Source organism: Micromys minutus (genome assembly GCF_963924665.1).
Source record: "Micromys minutus genome assembly, chromosome: 28".
Classification (NCBI taxonomy): Eukaryota; Metazoa; Chordata; class Mammalia; order Rodentia; family Muridae; genus Micromys; species Micromys minutus.
The window spans coordinates 40,501,553-40,521,676 of record NC_137963.1 but is presented as its reverse complement, the minus strand read 5'-3'; the positions used below and the strand labels follow the sequence as shown (position 1 = coordinate 40,521,676).

The following is a 20,124-nucleotide window of genomic DNA, read 5'->3' as shown; positions in this document are numbered from 1 at the left end:
TCCAGCTACTTCACTGAACCAATAAGACACAAAAACATATATTAATGTATGTGTATAAGATATATACACAGTATCTAATCCCCACATATTCTGATTTTCTGTCTTATTTCCACTATTTTTATTTTTCTGTCCTATTTTACTATTATTATTAAATTGTTATTTATACAACCAATGTTACTATACAATGTTATTTATAACCCCCAATGATTATAGACAGAAGCAGTGTTTATGACCACAGCTCTTAAAATGCTAAACAATTGTTCAAGGCATTGATTATAACAATACATTGAAGTCCAGCTCTATCTCTGACCTCAACAACCAGACAAAAAACACTCTAGAAGTCAGAAAAACATCACACCAATAGCAATGGAAAGGCAGAGGGAACACACTTTGATTAATCAGTAAAAACCAAGGGTTTTTTTCCCTCTGTATTTACTTCACACTAGAAGAGACTCCACTTGTCCCTCACAGATTGCACTCCCAGGCTTCTAAGGCCTACCTGCCGGTTCTCTTACTAGCAATCCCAGAATTCTTTCTGAAAAGGCACTAAGAAGTCACATGCATCTGTGGTGACACCATCAAGGAAAACATTCCAATGGAAGGGACTCTAACATTTTAAGACTCTAGCAATTTAAGAAAAAGTGGCATGTTTTATACAGTAAAAAAGACAAGTGCAAACTAGGAACATAGACAAAAAAAGAAAAAAACAAAACATTTAAGTATAAACACAGACTGTGAAACAAAATCTAATGGGAAAACAATCACTTGGGCTGCAGTGATGGTCCACACAGAGGAGGGTAAGAACTGCTCCTACAAGCTGTTCTTTAATCTCTTCCAAGTAGGACACGGTGTATACAAGTGCATATACAAGCACACTCACAAGAAAAAAGTTTATAAAACTCATTAATAAAAAGGATGCCATCAACCCAGTTACCAATTATTGACAAGAATTTATAAAGAAGTTTTTATCTCAGCCAGGAAACTCAGTAGCTAAATTCCACATGGAATCATCAGATATGTGCTTGGAAATTTCCACATCATTGTTTCCTGGGTGAAGATCTACTGACAATATGTGACTGTTTCTGAGAAACTGAAGACAAGGTATGAGTCACAATTGTGAATGACTGTTGCCAACAGGCGAATTCCTTAAGACCCCAACTTGAAATAAAGTGAGTTACCAAACTCTGAGGAGAATATGAGCTGGCAGGAGTGGAGCTTGCAGTCCCTGGTGCCGTCTGATTGTTGTGCTGAGAATTTGTGAAGACAAGAGCCTGGCCAAAACCCTGTTGCTGAGACGGTTCAAAGGAGTTGACTTCCGTGGCTTGAGTGGGAGGAGCAGGCTTGTGGAGCAAGGCCACCAGATCAGTGCTAAGCACATGAAAGACAAATGCAATCAGCTGTCATGAGTAAATCCTACCAGCCAGTCAACTGGAGAAAACATCAGGACAAACAAAATTTAAGCTAGAGATTCATAAGCAAAACCCACTGGAAATGGAGTTTAAGAAAGATTAAAAGAAACACTGTCACTAAAAGCAATTTAGAGAATCAAAGAGTGAACTACACTTTAAGAGATGCATTGGAGTTGGAGGAACTCCAGTGATTCAAAAAGAAGAACTGTAAAAGCTTACAAATACCATTATTGATCTCAGATTTCTTCAGTTTTCCCCCTTTGAACGTTTGGCTTTTGTTTGTTTAGAGAAGTACCACTATGTACTCCAGGCTAACTCCTAACTCAAGAGTTGTCCCTTCACTTCCTGCTCAGTGCTAGGATTAAAGAGGTGTGCCAGCACCTCAGCTTCAGTTTTCTTGAAACAGAGTGAATCAATATTCTTAAAACATTAAGACCTAAAGCATTAAGCTATAGTAGAGGTTTAAGTCTTAGATTTATTTCACATATTCATATATTCTGTATTCTATATATCCCATAACATATTTAAGCTGTATAATTTTCTCCCTAAAATACTTAGTAAAGAAATTACAAATTAGCAAAGACTCCAGCAACAGAGTATTTTATACTGCCCCATGACTTTGCCCAAAGGATCACCTAATACTCCAATCTGAGAGCATGGCCTCAGAAGAATGAAGCTACAGTAAACATTTCCAGTCAAAGAAATGAGTCATCCCATACAGCGGGACAGGCAAGAACTATGCTCCATGAAGCCTTTCAAAGCTTTGCTCCCAACAGCTCTCTAACTGTCACTCACCATGCCAGTGAGACAGGTCCTGGGCAGTCATATTATTCAGGCTTTATTCCCATACTGAGTAAGCTTCTAGCCAGAGTTCTTTTTCTTATATAAATAACCACTTTTACTCTCCTGAAACCAATTTCATTTCTGAGACTAATAACGTAAAACTTAAGTTAATGTCCTAATGTATGATACCAAAGTATTTCACGCCATACATTAAAAGAGAAGCTGTCACCAAAAACAGATTTAATGTATTCCAGTGACACAAATAAGTTATGTGTATTACTTATGGTGATCATAAAACTTGCAACATTACCAGAACCAAAGCATGTTCTATTCCAGGCAGTTAGTTAGCAAGATTCAAGTGAATAACAATGCTGCAGTGTCTCCACTGCTACAGCTAGACTTTGTGGCACACTTTTATCCCAGCACACTGGAGGCAGGGCGGAAGCAGAGGCAGGCAGATCTCTGGTCTACATAGTGACTTCCAGGACAGCCAGGGCTATATATGGAGAGAGACTGTCTCACGAAAGAAAGAAAGAATGAATGAATGAATGAATGAATGAATGAGCAAACTCTAAAAAGCCCAGGGTTTGGAAGAGCAACAGAGCTTAGATACCAGCCACCAAAGTCTGTCAACATGAGTTCAATCCCAGGGATTCCCATGGTAAAATAGAGAACCTACCATTAAAACTGTCCTCTGACCTCCACTCACATGTGGTAACATTCACACCCTACACCCCAAATACAGACACACACACACACACAGGTCTTAAAACATTAGTATGAGGAATCCTTCATTCTAGGTTACTGGTCATTGACAAGTAAAGAAGTTGTTACCTAGGTCCAGGAAACTCAGTAGTTAAATTCCACATGGAATCATCAGATATGTGCTTGGAAATCACCACATCATTGTTTCCAGACGTAAATTTACTATCGGCATTTTAGTATTCATGAAAATATAACTGTAAGAGAAGAGCCAAGAACTCTTGATGTCTACTGCTAAGAGGTAAATTCCTCAAAACCCCCTACTGAATGAAGTAAGATGGGCAGGGGTGCCACAGGCCTTTAATCCTAGCAATTGGGAGGCCAATGCAAGGAAAATTTAAGGCCAGGTGGTATAAATTGTCCTGAAGCTGTTTGTATTTTAATGTTAATTCCACTTCCCCAAGAAGGGCCGCCCAGTCACATACTCCCTACAACATCAGAGGTGACAACTCTGAACCTTCCCATTTTAATTAGTAAAATAAAGGAAAGCCAGTGACTGGGTGGGGCCAGGGAGGTTAGAAATGGCAACATGGAGTTTCCCAAGGACCAGCTAGACCCAGGTGGGATTGATTGGTGTTAAAAAGTTATGAACATTAAGGATTTTACAGGTCTAATATCTCATACAGAAGGGCAGTTTGTATCTTTGTCTATTTGAGGTAATCTTGTTGTGTAGAGGGTTTGTCGATTGAGAGTTGAATATATAAACCTGAATGAAAAGCTATCTGGCTAGAGTTGTATTTATGTGGGATTTTGGGGTAGAGAAACACCCCAGGACAGAGGCAGAGAACAGGTGGGGTAGTAAACCACCAAGGGAAGGGAGTTTCAAGAACAGAGAACCAGGAGACAGCTCTGTATCAGGGTCAGGCCTGAAGAGTGAGACCTCAGGGCTGATAAAGAGATAAGCTTTTTTATTTTGTGATATTTACTACAACAGCATGGTCTACGCAGGTTCTAGGACAGGTCACGTTACAAGGTGAGACCCTATCTCAAATGAACACAAACACCTATCACACTGAAATAAAAGTGAGTTGTCAAACTCTAAGGATAACAGGCAGTGGCAGCAGCAGCAGAGTCTCAGCTCCTGGTGCCTTCTGATTAGTTGTGCTGAGAACTTGTGAAGACAAGGTTGTTCTAGTGTTCTGGGTTTTTTACATAGGGTCTCAAGTCATCAAATTAATTTTGTACCTGAGCCTTCTGGACTCCTGCCTCTACCTCCTGAATGCTGAGGTTAAAAGGTAGTCAGCATCATCCCTAACACAGTATGTTTCCATATGTTACTATGTAAGTGCTGGGAATCTAAGTTGCTCTTCTGCAAGAACAATCACTTAACCATCTTAACCACTGAGCTAATCTCACCCATCCTCTTCACTACCTTCTTAATTTGCCATAAGAAAATTCATAGTCATAAATGCAGTGGAGATCCATGCACATTTCCTCTGCTATGACAACATCCTTAACTGTTTCACCTAGTTTGGTTTTAAGATGCTTGATTCAGACTTGTCTACTTTAAAATACATATATACATACTCCCAGGTTTAAATTCCTCTAGCATTTATATACTTTCTTAAATTTTAAAATTACCTTTAGGACATGTATGTGCATGTGTCTGCATGCTTGGATTAAGGTCAAAGAACAGCTGTAGGAGTTAGTCATACAGACCCTTAAATCATTTCAAAGGTGCTTAAGATCACTGTGGAAACAATAGGACGGTAAGCAGTCACGGAAGCCTGGCGTGCTGAGTCACATGAGACAACCAGGCTGCCAAGAGAGCGGCCTGGACTACACAGCAAGATCACGAAGGGAAACAAAGTCAGCTACATATACATTTGTGTTTAGTCTCATAAAAGTCATGATGCCTCTGCACCAGCATTTAAAATGCTAGGGTTACAAGTGACTATCCATCCAATATAGCTTTAAGAGTGTTATTACACTGAGGGCTGCAAACATAAATAGTTCAGTCAGTAATTAGATGTCCTTGCAATTACAAGGGTCTGAGTTTGATATCCAAAATCTGTATGAAAAAAGTGCAGGGTGGAGTGGCACTGGAGAGGAGATCCATGGGTTCTTAGGTGTGCTGGGCAGGCCAGAATAGTCTACATATTAGTTCCCAGCCACTGAGGAGAAAAAGTGGGCCAGGGACCAGCAACATGGTTCACTGAGTGCATGGTCCTGCCAAGCTAGACAACCTGAGTTTGATCTATGAAGCCCACATGATGATGGAGAAAACTGAATCCCCACGATACCCACTGATGTCTGACTTCTTCCACAAAAGTGGTTTGACACACAGGCATGAAGCACATACACAAACAGGTCTGCATGAACAAGCACACAAAAACAAACAGACAAGCTTAAAGCGGCATTTTTCAGGGTGGACAGATTTTATTTTATGTATACGAATACATTGTATCTGTCTTCAGACACACCAGAAGAGGGCTTTGGATCCCATTACAGATGATTGTGAGCCACCATGTGGTTGCTGGGAACTGAACTCAAGACCTCTGGAAGAGCAGTCAGTGCTCTAACCACTGAGCCACCTCTCCAGCCCAAGGGTGGAGGGCTGTCTGTTCTGTGACCCCTGTACACCTGCATCCTCACACTGACACAGACACACAAAGCATGCTAGCCACCAAGGTCCTTCTTATTCTGGAACTGAAGCATAAAACTAATACACCTACTCAAATGACACTTAAATTAGGTTAGAGACCATCTAAACAAAAGCAGGAAGCCAAAGAATTTAATGGAGCATGTTTACTTTTTTTTTTTTTTTTTAAGGCAGGAAGAACTCTAAGAATCAGGCCAGTCTGGGCTACATAGTGAGAGCCTGTTTAAAAGACAGAGAAAAAAGTTTACTAATATAAATTGTTAACTATGAATTATAACTAGGCTTAACATAATCTCTACCCAACTGCTAACAAATCTCAAGAGCAGCTGTCATCCAGTCACTACTAGATACAACTAATAAGTAAATGAAGCTTGTCCCAAGCACTGCGGAGAAAGGAGATAAAGGATAATAGAGGAGCAAAGGAGAAATTGAAGGACATAAGTAAAAAATGTAAACAATTGTTCTAAAAAGGTTTGATTATGCTTTGAATGAGAAAAAGATAAAGAACTGCCAAAGCCTTTACCTCTGCCCAGGTGTGACATGGTTCTCTGCAGGAACAGATGAAGCAGTGAATACTTTTGTTTCAGAAAGCTGTATGGAAAGTTAGGAGAAAAATAGTTTACTCTGTGTGCACAAAACAAAACTAAAGCATGTCTGACTGGAGACCTTCCTTATGGTCACCGAGGGTGTTTAAAGGACTGAAACATACAAACACATTATGGAATCTCCCCAGGCAATGGAGCCTCAGCTCAGTACACCTGCAGGCACAACCTCACAAGGCAGGGACCAGCCTCAGTCCTAGCCTCAGTTGGCCATTTCAGGCAACATCAGAGAGCAACAGGAGAATCAAGGGATTTAGGAAGATGGGTGTTTGGTGTCTTCCATATCATTGACTGATTGGTAATGTTTATTTAATTTTAACATCACAGGCTTATTATTTTTAGATTCTTTTTTTATTTTATGTTAATGTTTGCCTGCACGTGTGTGCCCGAGGCATTGATTTCCAAGTATGTTCTTGACCTGTACTTGAACACTCAGGGCTTTTCCCCCAATATATTTTTTTAATGTTTAAATTTCGACTTAGGTTTAACATCTTCAACATTTTTCAGAGCTCATGGATACTCTGATTTTATAATTATCAATACTGGAAACTTCACCTAAATTTACAGTATAAAATGGCAGATGTTTAGGGAATACTTTAGAAATTGTTGGAAATTGTATTGCAATTCCAAGCCAAAGTTAACAATTTCTATTAGGTACAGAGCAACTGAAACAGGAATACACCCCAGAGTTATATCCTAACGAGGTTTCCACGCTGAGAATGACAGCATTATTTTCATGGTAAACCTTTATAGTTTGTGGGACAACAGAACTGTACTAACAGGGAACACACTGCAATTCATAACACGTGACAGCCCCTCACGTGAGCCAGCACTTGTCTGTGATCCATGTCCAGAGCCAAGGCTGCATAGAAACCACAGGTATGTCATCAGAAACCTCAAGTGTATTACACATTTGGTCTTTGGCCCTTTCATTCAGAAGCCTTTAACTGTCACATTTGTTACAGCGTCCGCACTGAGGTTCATAACCACACATTGGGTCCCACACACACAACTTAAGGAGCTCAGGCCTGGAATCTAATTTTCAAAGGTCCATTCCCAGTGCCCACACAGCTGCTAAAATTCATCTTTACCAACTCTAGCTCCAGAGGATCTAATGTCTTTTCTGGACTCTATTGGTAATGGATATGCATTCATGTTGCATACACACATGCCTTCAGGCAAAACACCTGTCATGGTTTGAATATGCCTGGACCAAGAAATAGCACTATTTGGTGGTATGTCACTGTGGCCTTGGCCTTTAAGACCTTCATCCTAGCTGCCTAGAAGTCAAGTCTTCTATTAGCAGCCCTCAGATGAATATGTAGAGCTCTCAGCTCTGCCAGCACCATGCCTGCTGGATGTTGCCATGTTCCTGCCTTGATGATAATGGACTAAACCTCTGAACTTGTAAGCCAGTCACAATTAAATGTTGTCCTTTATAGGATTTGCCTTGGTCATGGTGTCTGTTCAGAGTAGTAAAACCCTAAGACAGAAATGGGTACCAGGGACTGGGGTATTGCTGTGGTAAGCCAACCATGCTTTTTGTCTGGAGGAATGTGGATCTGGGGACTTTGGAAAGCAATAAAATGCTTTAAGTTGGGCTGAATGGGCTATCCTAGTAGAAATATGGAAGACTTTGGTGCTGAGTAAGATCTGAACTGTGCAGAGACCTGGTCTAAGAAGTTTCAGTGATGAAGAATTTCAGGATGTGTTTTAGTGGTATTTTGGTGAAGAATGTAGCTGCTTTTTGTGCTTGTCTAAAGAGTCTACATGAGTCTAAGGTAAAGAGATTTTTATTAATTGCATTAACAAAGGAAGTCTCAAAAAGGCCCATCAAACACTTAGTTCTCTGGTTAAGTCTCATGAAGAACGTTTTGAACAAGTGTAGCAAGCTTAAAAAGGAAAAATATAAAGAGGCACCAGGAAGTGAAATGAAACTAAATCCAATATTCTAGATGACAGATTAAGGGATTTGGAGCAAGATGCTACCTATTTAAATTTAGATCCAGGCATGGCGGTACACACCTTTAATCCCAAGAGACAGGCATGTACATCTCTTGAGCTCAAGGTCAATCTTTAAATATAAAAAAATCAGGGTGTGGCAGAACCCATTAACCCAGCACCTTGGAGGCAAAGTTCAACCAGTTTGGTCTAGAGTTTCCAGGACAACCAGAGTTTCAACAAACAAACCTAAAAATACCAATTTCTTTCTGAGGTCTATTTGCTGAAAACAAAAACAAACACAAAAACAAAAACAACCACTTGAGAAGCAAGGGACCGAAGCCAAAAGAACCAAAAGCTAGGATGAGTATGTGGCCTTGTATGAAGTAGAGATGTTGTGGCACAGCAAGAGGAAGGGAAAGAAAGGTCTGAAAGGACAGCCAGACACTTACATCTTCAGTCCAGTCTTCTGTTGTCCACTCTTCCACAGAATTCTTCCAGGCACCTGACAGGTACAGCACAAAGTCAACCATAACTCTAACTACTTAATGATTCTGTGTACTTATTTAATAATCCAAGAAACATGATTTCTTTAAATCTGTTCCTGACAAAAATCAAATGTTTCTATGTAAAATATTCAGAATATAGGCTTAAACCAAATGCCCCAAACAGCAATTTACAAAGTATTTTAGCAATTCTTCTGCAAGAAAACATGCAAACATGCCAAAGACAGACACAATCAACATTTACTCCTTATGATTTACATTATTTAGAAATTAAATACTAAATATGGTGAGACACACATTCAATCCAACAGTTAGAAGGGAGCTCTGTGGGTTCAAGGACAACCTGGTATATATAGCTCTGGACTATGTAGTGAGACCCTGACTGTCTCAACAATTCAATAAAAATGGATACCAGGGCAGGATATAGTTTAGCATTAGACTGCTTGCCTAGTATGCACACAGTTCAATTTCTGGCACTACCAACACATATAAGCATGCATGCAAACACACGGGTCCGAAGAGTTGGCAGTCAGTGAGGTGCTAACTATACAAATATGAGCATTTGCTGGGGGATAGTGGCGCATTCCTTTACCTCAGCACTTAGGTAGCAGAGGCAGGCGGATGTCTGTGAGTTTGAAGCCAGCAGGGTCTACTGAGCAAGTATCAGGCAGGATAGTTAGGGTAATACAAAGAACCCAGTTTCAAAAAAAACAAAAACAAAACAAAAAAAAAAAAAAAGTATGATGACTTGAAATCTATGCTCACTATCACTATCACTATCCATGATTAAACTAAAAACATACTCAGGACAGACAGCTCAGTGGGTAGAAATCCTTGCTGTACTCTCCAAGCCTGGAGAGCAGAGTCTAAATTTCCTCAGGTAAAAGCCAAGCAGTGTCGGGGAATGGAAATATGCAGATACCAGGAGCTCACTGCTCACCCAGCATGGTGTGCTTCTGGTTCAGTGAAAAGCCCTGCCTCAAGAGAATAGGGTGTAAACCAATAGAGGACGATAACTAATGTCCTCCACCAGACTCCCTAAGTGCTTACACTGGGTGTGTTCCCCTCCATACATCACACATATACAAACAAATAAATAAGCTGGCACAAGGTGGATCCTTAAGGAGTGATGATAGGCCCATCCCTGAGTCATACTGGCCAGCCAGCTGAACCTTCTGGAAGCTCCAAGCTAAGTGAAAGACCCAATTTCAAAACACAAAAGGTATGGCTCCTATGAAATGGCACCCAAATTTGACTTCAGCTTACATACACGTGTATTCATGCATGTGTACCTGCATGAAAATATAACTATATCATAGAAGTAAAATAAAAAATTTTAAGGAACACTATTATAATGCAAATTTACCCCAGGCCTTATGAAGATTAAATCAGATCTAAATCTGACCATTAGCTTTAAGAGATCAAGATTAAAATACTAGCAATACCACACGGCTTCCTGGAAAGTTCACATCTCATACTATAAATGTCCTCCTTTTCTAAGTCCAGCAGTAACACAAATGAGGCCATGCATAATCAACCAGGTGAGAAACCTGAGTTTGTTTCTAAGCAAAAAGGCATAATGCATAATAGCTGTAGCCAGGAGAGATGAACACCATAATTGCTGGGTCAGGAAATGCAGAGGAAGCCAGAGTGCAGTAGCCTGCCATACACCCAGCAACATAAAAATGCCTCTTGTTCGCTATGGAACAAGGTGACTCAAATTCTTAGCAATACTAGATCTTTCAAATTTTATAGTAATACCCCAAACATATGGGATAACTTTGAGGACATCCTTTGCAGCCTTCAACAGTATATTTGGGTTGAGCTAGCTGAGAATCTACTTCACTGTTTACACAGTATATGTGATGCTCTGGGTTCAGGCCCAGCACTTCAGAAACTTAATGCCCAGGAGAAATGAGTAAGAGGTAAGGCCACGGGAAAGGTAAGAACAGTAGAGATTTGGCCTGTTATGAATTGTAATGCTAAATCCTGTTCCCAAAGATCTACTTGCCTATGAGTAAATTTTCACATTTGTGAGATTTTTTTGTGCAAACCTTGTTCTTTAATTTAAAATTATTGATTAAATAAAAATGGCATAGATAATTACTGGAGGAATTAGAGATAGGCAGGTTTTGAGTTACCTGATTGGGGACTGCAGAGAGTGGATAAAAGAGGACTTGGGAGGAATGGGGGAGCCACCATGAGGGGAGATGGACCATGAACATCTGCTAGGAGAAACAGTATCTGGAGCACTCCACTGGGCAAGTAGTCAGACCAGCAGTTAGAAAAGTAGATTAGGGGCTACACCCCCCACCCCCAGTAATTGTCAAAGCCAAATAAAGTAACCATAGTGAGTCTCATTCATTGTGTGTTATAAACTGGATCAATTACACATGTGGTTTTTACAAGAATGATACAATGAACATCCTTCCTCTTTCCCTCTCCCCTCCACTCCCCTCTCCCTCTTTTGTATTTTTGGTGTTTTTTTGTAGACCGGATCTTGGCTATCCCAGAACTCCCCATGTAGACCAGGCTGGCCTTGACTTGAAGAGCCCACCTGACTCTGCCTGCAGTGCTGGCATCAAAGGTGTGTGAGCACCACTCTCAGCCCCAATCCTTGTACATGAACCACACAACTTAAATTTTTAAGGTGTATTAGTTTTATTATCTTGTGGTGGCAGTGGGGTAGTTACAGATCTTACAGCAACGACAATTCTAAGAGTCCCCAGGGCCAAACTCATCAGGATTGGGGATCTGTGCCTTTACCATTACTCAAAAGACCCAAACGCTTGTTTCCTTTTTTTTTTTGACACTGGCCTCAAACTCTGTTCAACCTGTACTAATGGACCACACTTCCTTATATAGCACTGGGGGCAAACCTAGCCCTCAGGAAGTCTATGTCAACAGCCTACCAATGAATGATATACTTGTTCTGTAGGATACTTAGCTATGCAAAATTTCAAAAAGCATTCTTCATACCTTTAAGTCCATAAGAACTTTTACTTGGCAGCTCCTGAGATATACTGTGAGGCTTTGCCAGCCCTTCTGTCAACCAAATAAAAGGTAGGCTTTTAGCATATGAAAACAAGAGAAATTGATCAGTACATGAAATAAGTTAATGTATTACAGCAGTCCCTCTTCAAAGAGGGAGCAAGGCCCAAAACCATTACATGGATAATTCTAGAAAGAAAATATCAACCACACTCATACTACTTATAATTTTTATTTCATTGACTTGGTTCTAACTTAAATGCCTTTCTACACCAACTGAAACATTGAAACATGGAGTCCGGCCAGGAAGATGATGTGATCACTTGCTGTGGAGCCTGATGTCTTGAGTACACTCCCAGAACCCACTGGTGGAAAGTTTTCTGACCTCCACAGCTGTGTGTACATACTCACACATCCTCACAAAATGAGGGGGAAATTAAAAAGTAGAGACACATGGTCCCAAGTTTTGGTTTCTGCAAGTATGCATATAGGCACAAAAATCCACACCCCTGGGCACAAAAACACAGACCCAAATTCTTGATGATTTATTAAGATCTGCTCCTCTCTTGTTGGTGAATGTGTATAGGCCTCACCTGGACCCATTTTCTCACTTGGCATTGCTAGGCTGCATTCATTGAAATGAGTAAGAACGAAATAGCAAATTTTTGCCCTAATGACAAATTTTTGCCCTACTAGACAGGAGACTCTTGATTCCCAGTAGAACACACTGTCACTCATCAGAATCATAAATACTCTTCCACATAAGGTTTTCTGAATGAAAGCAAACACCTAAGATCTGCAATGACATCTGTGATTGAGCTACCTATCAATACCCATCAATTCGAGCTCCAGCTCTCAACATGTTCCTTATTTTGGGGTCATCTACAAAGAAAAACTGTGTTGTATATTGTCCATAAGTAAAGCTTTCACACCCATTACTGGTGTTTTCTTCAATGGTAGAAATACATCTCAGGGCCTTGCATATGGAGCAAACACACTCTACAACAGAGCTACATCCCCAGCTATAAGAAATGCTAGGGTTTTAAAATTAAAATCCATTTTTATTCATTCTGCAATTATTTATTGCTACTAGAAAAATACTATCTTAATTTTAATTGTGGCTACAAGTCTATATCCATTTATTAAAATTCAACTTGTTCTGCCAGTAAAAATTATTAAATTAGATCTCAATAGGTCAGCAAGATGGCTCAGCAGATAATGGTCCTTGCTTGCTGCCAACCTTTATAAGCCTGAATTTGATCACACCAGGATGCACATGTGTCTTAGTTAGGGTTTTAGTCCTGTGAACAGACACCATGACCAAGGCAAATCTTAAAGAACAACATATATTTGGGTCTAGCTTACAGGTTCACAGGTTCAGTCCATTATTATCAAGATGGAAACATGGCAGCATCCCGGCAGCATGGTGCAGGCAGAGCTGCAAGTTCTACATCTTCATCTGAAGGATGCTAATGGAAGACTCACTTCCAGGCAGCTAGGGTGAGGGTCTTCAGCCCACGCCCACAGTGACACACCTACTCCAACAAGGCCACACCTTCTAATCCTGCCACTTCCTGTGACGAGCATAAACAAACCATGACTACACGGTCATAAGAACTGACTCATGAGCTCTCTTTTGTTCTCCATAAGTATACCCACAAGCTCACATACATACATACAAATAAGTGTAATAAATAAGTAACACCTAAAAGCTAGCAATGATAAATCCAGAGCTAAAGGAGCTAAAGCAGAACACTTTCCATGAGCTTCAGACCAGCCTACACTACATTATGAGTTTCAGCTAGCTTGACTAGAGTAAGACCCTCAAAATAACTTAAAAAAAACAAAAACAAAAAAAACAGCATGATCACACACACACACACACACACACACACACACACACACACACACACACTCACTCACTCACTCACTCCAAAACACATAAATTATTTATTAGTAAATCTTTTTTTCTGAGTCAGGGTCTCATGACTAGGCTGGTCTTTAATTTGCTGTGCAACATAGTGTAACATTGACCATGATCACCCTGACTCTACCTAAGATTATGGGCATGTACCTCCCATAATTTCAGTCTAGGGGATGTCATTCATGGTCACTTCTGGCCTATTCAAGCATTGCATGCATAAAAACACCAATAACCACAAATTCATCTTAACTTCTCTATGGGGAAGTGGTGGCACACTGTGGCGCTAGCTCTCCAGAGAAGATGGAGGCTTAAAAGCCGGCTAAGACACAAAGTAGGACTTAGTTTGATCACATTTTTAAAAAGGAAAGATGGGGCTGAAGAGATGGTTAAGTGCTTAAGCACACATTCTTCTTTTGCAGAGGGCATGAGTTTGGTTTCCAACACCCACATTAGGTGGCTGACAAACACCATTTCAACTCCAGGGGATACAGAGCTACAAACACACACACATACACACACACAGAGAGAGCGAGAGAGAGAGAGAGAGAGAGAGAGAGAGAGAGAGAGAGAGAGAGAGAGAGAGAGAGAGAGAGAAGAAAGAGAGAGAGAGAAAGAACGAGAATTAAAAATAATAAAAGCACACCAGGCATGGTAACTCCTGCTTTTAATCCCAGCACCTAGGAGGTAGAGGCAGATATATCTCTGAGTTTGCGCCTGAGTGCACCCTGATCTACAAAGCTGGGGCTGAAACCCTGTCTTGGAAGAAAAAACAAAACAAAACAAGATAAAAAAGAAAAGTTAATAGTAGAAAAAAGTAAATAAGAAAAAATAAAAGCACTAGCAAGACTGTCCAATAGGTAAGGACGTTTTGCTTCCAAGCCTGATGACCATATCTTGATCCTTGCAACCATAGGAGAAGAGAACTGACCACAGGATGTACCAGGACATGTGCTTCCTTGCACAAACACACATAAATACACACAAATAAATAATTTGATTCACAGCACCTCACAGACAGAGCATGTTATTCACACCCACAGTCCTAGCCATCAGGAGATGGTGGCAGAAAAATCTCAAGGTTGACCTCAGTTACCCAGTGAGTTCAAGGAAAACCTGGATAAGATCCTGCCTAAAAGCAAAATCAACCAGACAACAAAAACCACAGAAGAGTGTTGCAGAATATTTGATCACAAATGTAAATCCCAAAATATCGTGTGGCTCAACCCTCAGCATACGCCTTTAATCCCTCTAGCTGGAATACAGACACATCCTTAACCCCAAACAAAAAGTAAAACTAGTAGAAGCACCCATGTTTGAAAGTGATGTCTATCTGAGAGGCAAACCAAGTGACAATCAGAGAAAGATCTAACAAAATAGAATATACCTGCCCAGAGAACAGAGAAAAAGAGGCAAAATCAGAGAGCAGATCAGAGGAAGAGATGGGGAAGTTTTACAGACAGGTTCAAGAGAGAACAAGCTAGACACAGGCAAAGACAGAACAAGCCAGTGAATAAGGAACCAGATTAGAACAGATGGCTAGAGTTAGTTTGAGGCCAAGCGGAGTAATGCAGTCAGAGCCGAGAGAGAAGCCAGCCAACAAGAATTCAGAAAAAGTTATAATGTAAGCTTATTCAGCAGCAAGTCTGAAGCTGAAAACATTCTAGGCATAGGTTAGTAGATGGAGGGCAGTAAGCTTCAGTGACCAGAGAATAAAAGTTACTATTACAGAAGGAGAGTTGTTATTAAACTGAAGTGATTTCCTCACAAATTCTGCACAATGTATAAAACAGCACATATAAAACACTGAATCAGTGTGAGTTTATATATGCCACCATTTATTCACAGTAATAAGTTATATCAAAGTTCATCAATGAGATTATTATTATTCCAGACAGGATCTCACTCTTGTCCACACTGATCTGGTACATACTGTAACTCTGTGGCCACTTTACTCACAGTGATCCCTCCTCTCTCAACCTCCCAAGTGTTGGGATTTACAGACATGAGGCGTTCCACCTTGTCAATGAGATCTTCCATTGAGAAGCTTTAAAGGGAACAATTAACTAAAAGGAGTTGGAGTATTCTCCATCCAGCATGCATATAGAATAAGAACATAAAACATTTCTTTAGACAAGGTCTCACTCTACAGTCCAGACTGGCTATGAACCCACGGCAATTCTGCTACTACAGACTCCTCAGTGCTGGGAATTACAGGCATGACCCATCATACTCAGATGAGAACAATTTCAAAACTATGGGCTTAAGAGATGGCTCAGCAGTTATGGATGCTTGCTGCTCTTCCAGAGGCCCTGCACTCAGGGTCCACCATCCACAGGAGGTAGGTCATAATACCTGCAACTACTGCTCTAGGAATTTGGCACCCTATTTCCATCTCTACAAGCACCCACACTCCCATGTACTCCTCCACCAAGAGACACAGACAGAGGGGACGGACAACCCCCTTCCCAGTCACTCCTAAAAGAGTCTCTGCAGATGGGTATGATTCTAGACTTCCAGAATACAAGACAAAAGGATCACTGAAAGTTCAAAGCCAGCTTAAGCTACAATGAGACTATTTCTCAAAAACAGACAAAGAACAAAATGAAGACTTCTAACAAAAACAAAACAAAGCAAACAAACAAAACCACTTACCAGGTCCATCATCTGTACCGTTCTGGGTAGCTTCCCAAACTACCAACTTTGTCCCACAGCCATCTGCAGACATGGACTCTGAGTAGTCTGCAGGATTGAATGTCCTGCGGGGAGGTGGGGTGGAGGGGTGGGGTGAAGTAAAGAAACAAGCAACTAAAGCAAGCATCAAAATTACAAAATAAAGTGTATAAAATATACCAGACTTTGCCAGCAAGGCCAGTCTGGTCCATATAACAAGCATCATGACAGCCAAAGCTACATAGACACACTCTGTCTCTAAAAACAAAATAGAAAAAAGAAAATATTCAAAACCAAATAAGCTCAAGTTTCTTCAAAAGGCTGCTATAAAAGACTTCTCCTCCTAATATTAGATAATGGCTAACTCTTTAAGCCATTGTGATGTAGATGTTTTTTAAAACATTTATTTTTATTTTACTTTATGTGTATGGGTGCTTTGTCTATGCACCACATACTTGGGAATGGCTTCAGGGACAAGAAGATGGCATTAGATTTCCCTTAAACTGGAATTATAGATCATTGTGGACTCAAACCCAAATCCCTCTGGAAACCACTCACTGAGCCATCTCTCCAGCGCCTATAATGAAGATTTGTTTGTTTAGGTTATCCTGCTTTATTTTGTCTTGTTTTTAGACATGGTCTTATATAGCCCTAGCTGTATTCAAACTGAATATGCAAACCAGGAGTGGCCTTAAACTTACAGAGATCTGTGTGCACCCTCCATCCCATCAAATGCTGAGCTTAAAGGTGTGTGACACCCCAACCAGCCTCATACAAAATGCTTTTATTTAGTGTGGAGACTTACAGGTGCTAAGTACTCTTTCCTTTTACCCCTAAAGGGCCCAGGGACAGAACTTAAGTCTTGGCAACAGGGACCTTTAATAACCACTAGGCCCAATGATTTCAATGTTTTCATTTTCTGTTTTTGTAGACAGGATATCACAATGTAGCACTGGCAAGCCTCAAACTCAGCTAAATATGCCTGCCTTTACCTCCCACATACTAAGATTAAAGGCATGAGCCTTATCATTTCCAAAGACTGGGCCTGTAAACGATGTAACTAAACATCTTGAACTGATATTATAATGGGCTTATACTGGACCTTATGAAGTACCATGCAGGCCTTGGGACCCAGCACATAGGCAGCACCACCTGCTCGAAGGAGAACAAAGACCTAATACATTTTGCTTTCAGGAAAGTCCCTAAATATAGTGACCTTGCTCTTTGGCTTCTGTAGTTCCACTTTTGGTTAACTGAAGTGTGTCGATCCAGGAATATGGGTTTTGCAATTAAAAGCCCATTCTAAGAAATGCTCAGGGCTGTAAGGTCTCAAACATCAAGAGTAGTTGCTAATATAAGTTTCTATTGGCTTGAACTGTGTCTGAGTGGTCTTCTGTAGAGGATATCTCCTTAAAACTACTCCTGGAATTACAAGTGGTATGGTGTGCTGGGATTGAACTTTTTCGATCAATACCTCTCCAGCCAAGCTTACTTATCTTCCACAAAGATTTCTTCAGGACTATCTACCTACGCTTGTATAAATGGCCTTCAAGTTTCTACAATATGGTCTTTGGCATCCTAAGAAGTAATGAAGACCTGGAAACCTTTCCAGCCCAGAAAGAACACCACTGAAATTTTCCCATGAAGGGACTGGAGGGAAGGTAAAAGTGGTCAAGAGCACTTGCTGCTCTTGCAGGACTTGGAGGCAGGTTCCATACCCAGCACCCACTCCAAAGCTCAAAATGGTCTGGAACTCCCGGTACCTAGGAAACTCTTCTGGTCTCATGGGCAACTTCATGCCCACGGTACACAAACATACACCAAGCTTCCACATAAAATACATGTTTTTTAAAAGTCCCAATGAAAACTAACACATCAGGTGGGAACATGTATCCTTCCCCTTGTGCCAGAAATGATACGAATTTAAAGACTATGGCTCCATATTTAAATTGTCTTTTCATGCACAAAAGAAACGAGATTTAAAAAAAACTGAGAAATAGTAGCTAATTATAACACCTACCTAGAATGCTCAGCCTTTACTAGTACCACTCAGAACAAAAGTATCATTTTTACTTTCATGTAGAATAGGTAGATTTAGCAGTATCTGTGCAGTGGCTTCAGCTAGGCGACTGAGGATATTATGCACATATGCCCACTGCCTAGGGAACGTCTGGTGTTTGCAGACATTTTAGTGACGTCATGAGGACAAGGCTGTTATGTTAGAAAGATGATGTAACATCATGTGCAGCACATCCAGCACACCAAGTTATTCAAAGCCAACTGCCAACAAGGCAGAGGCTTCAACCATGACTCAGTATCTACTGCAACAACATCACCATTTTTATTATCATTAGAAAACTCTTCAGAAGTACAACACCTCTAATTGGGATAAATTATAGACAGGTCAGAGGCAGATAAACTAGAACAACTAAGAAATAACTTACCCCATGCTTTGAGAGGAGAACCTTCCTATCCCTCTGCCCCTGCCACGTCCAAATCCTTTAAGAAAACAATTATAAAATATAGTTGTATTCTCATGTATATAATGTTGAATAATTAAATGAAGCAAAGTTTCATGCCAATCTGAGCTACAGAGTGACTTCTCAAACATCATAGACTACAGTATGAGCCATTAAAAGAAGAAGAAGAAATACTGGAGAGATGGCAAAGCAGTAGAGAGCACTGGTCTCTCTACCAGATAACCCCAGAACCCACATGTTCTCAGGGGCATCTGATGCCCTCTTCTGGCCCCCACAGGCACTGCATAGACACAACACACAGATATACATGCAGGCAAAATGTCCATACACACAAAACATCAATCAGTGGCTCTGCATGCCTTTATCACCAACAATCGGGAGGCAGAGGCAAGCATATCTCTGAACTGGTGCTAGTCTGGTCTACAGAGCAAGTTCCAAGATAGCCTGGGCTACGGAGAAACCCTGAATGGAAAACAAAGGCAAAAAATACCTTAAAACTCCCAAAAAAATAACCTATCCTTGCTTTGTTGGTAGTGTAACTATGTATGTATGTATGTATGTATGTATGTATGTATGTATGTATGTATGTATGTATGTATGTATGTATGTATGGCAGAACTGTCCATACCTCTGCCTCTAACTCCCTAGTGCTGGGATTACATCTGTACACCTCTATAACTCATTATAAAAGTGTTTTCCACAATTCATCTGAAAATAACCAACAGGATTCTTCAAAGTGACAAAATCCAGGATCTGAGGTGTGGCTCGGTGGTGGAGTACATTCTTACCAAGAACAGGCAGTGGGTTCAACCTTCAGCACCAAAAATAAGAAAAACCAAAGCAAAATGTAAAAAGAATCTGGCATAATCTAAATGGTTCCTTCACAGCTATCGTAAGAGAACATTCATTCATAATGCATTTCCACTCATCCTTAGAAGCCAGGGCAGCACCAGCCAGCCTGGTCCTCCTCACCTCTACCTCGGGACCGCTTGCCTCGCTCAGAGGGTTTGTCTCCCTGGCTGCAGTCAATTCCATTCTCTTCACCTTTGACTGAAGAAAAAAAAGTAAACATGTCATTTACAAACCTTTTACCAAACTTATGAGGCATTTACAAAGCCAAAAACAAAATGCACAAAAAGAGTCAAAAACCCGGGCTGGAGATGGCTTAGCTGCTCTTCCAGAGGTCCTGAGTTCAATTCCCAGCAACCACATAGTAATTTCCTTTCTCAACTGAGGACAGTTGACAGTGTACTCAAATACATAAAAATAATTTAAAAAAATCTAAAAAAAAAAAAAAAAAAAAAAAGAGTCAAAAACCCAACATTCTCTTCTAATCCTACAAATTCAAAGCCAGCCTGGTCTAGATTCTAATTAAGGCTACATATGGAAGAAGACCTGTCCTAAAAGCCCCCCACACCCCACAAAGTAAAAAAGGCAAAAACAGATTAAATGTA

The 20,124-nt window shown here is 40.5% G+C and overlaps 1 protein-coding gene across 4 annotated transcripts in view; it reads right to left on the bottom strand.

The window, feature by feature from the left end:
- UBAP2 (ubiquitin associated protein 2) overlaps positions 1-20,124 on the bottom strand; it is a 71,525-nt gene that overhangs the window by 16,542 nt on the left and 34,859 nt on the right. For 3 of the 4 annotated variants that reach the window (XM_080939980.1, XM_080939977.1, XM_080939978.1), the window contains 7 exons: positions 19,643-19,720; positions 18,635-18,689; positions 16,173-16,276; positions 11,585-11,650; positions 8,552-8,604; positions 6,080-6,147; positions 1,179-1,368 (listed from right to left, as the gene is read on the bottom strand). In XM_080939980.1, coding sequence (XP_080796106.1) covers positions 1,179-1,368; positions 6,080-6,147; positions 8,552-8,604; positions 11,585-11,650; positions 16,173-16,276; positions 18,635-18,689; positions 19,643-19,720 — 614 coding nt within the window. The remainder of the gene's footprint in view (positions 1-1,178; positions 1,369-6,079; positions 6,148-8,551; positions 8,605-11,584; positions 11,651-16,172; positions 16,277-18,634; positions 18,690-19,642; positions 19,721-20,124) is intronic. The other variant, XM_080939979.1, reaches the window with a different exon arrangement.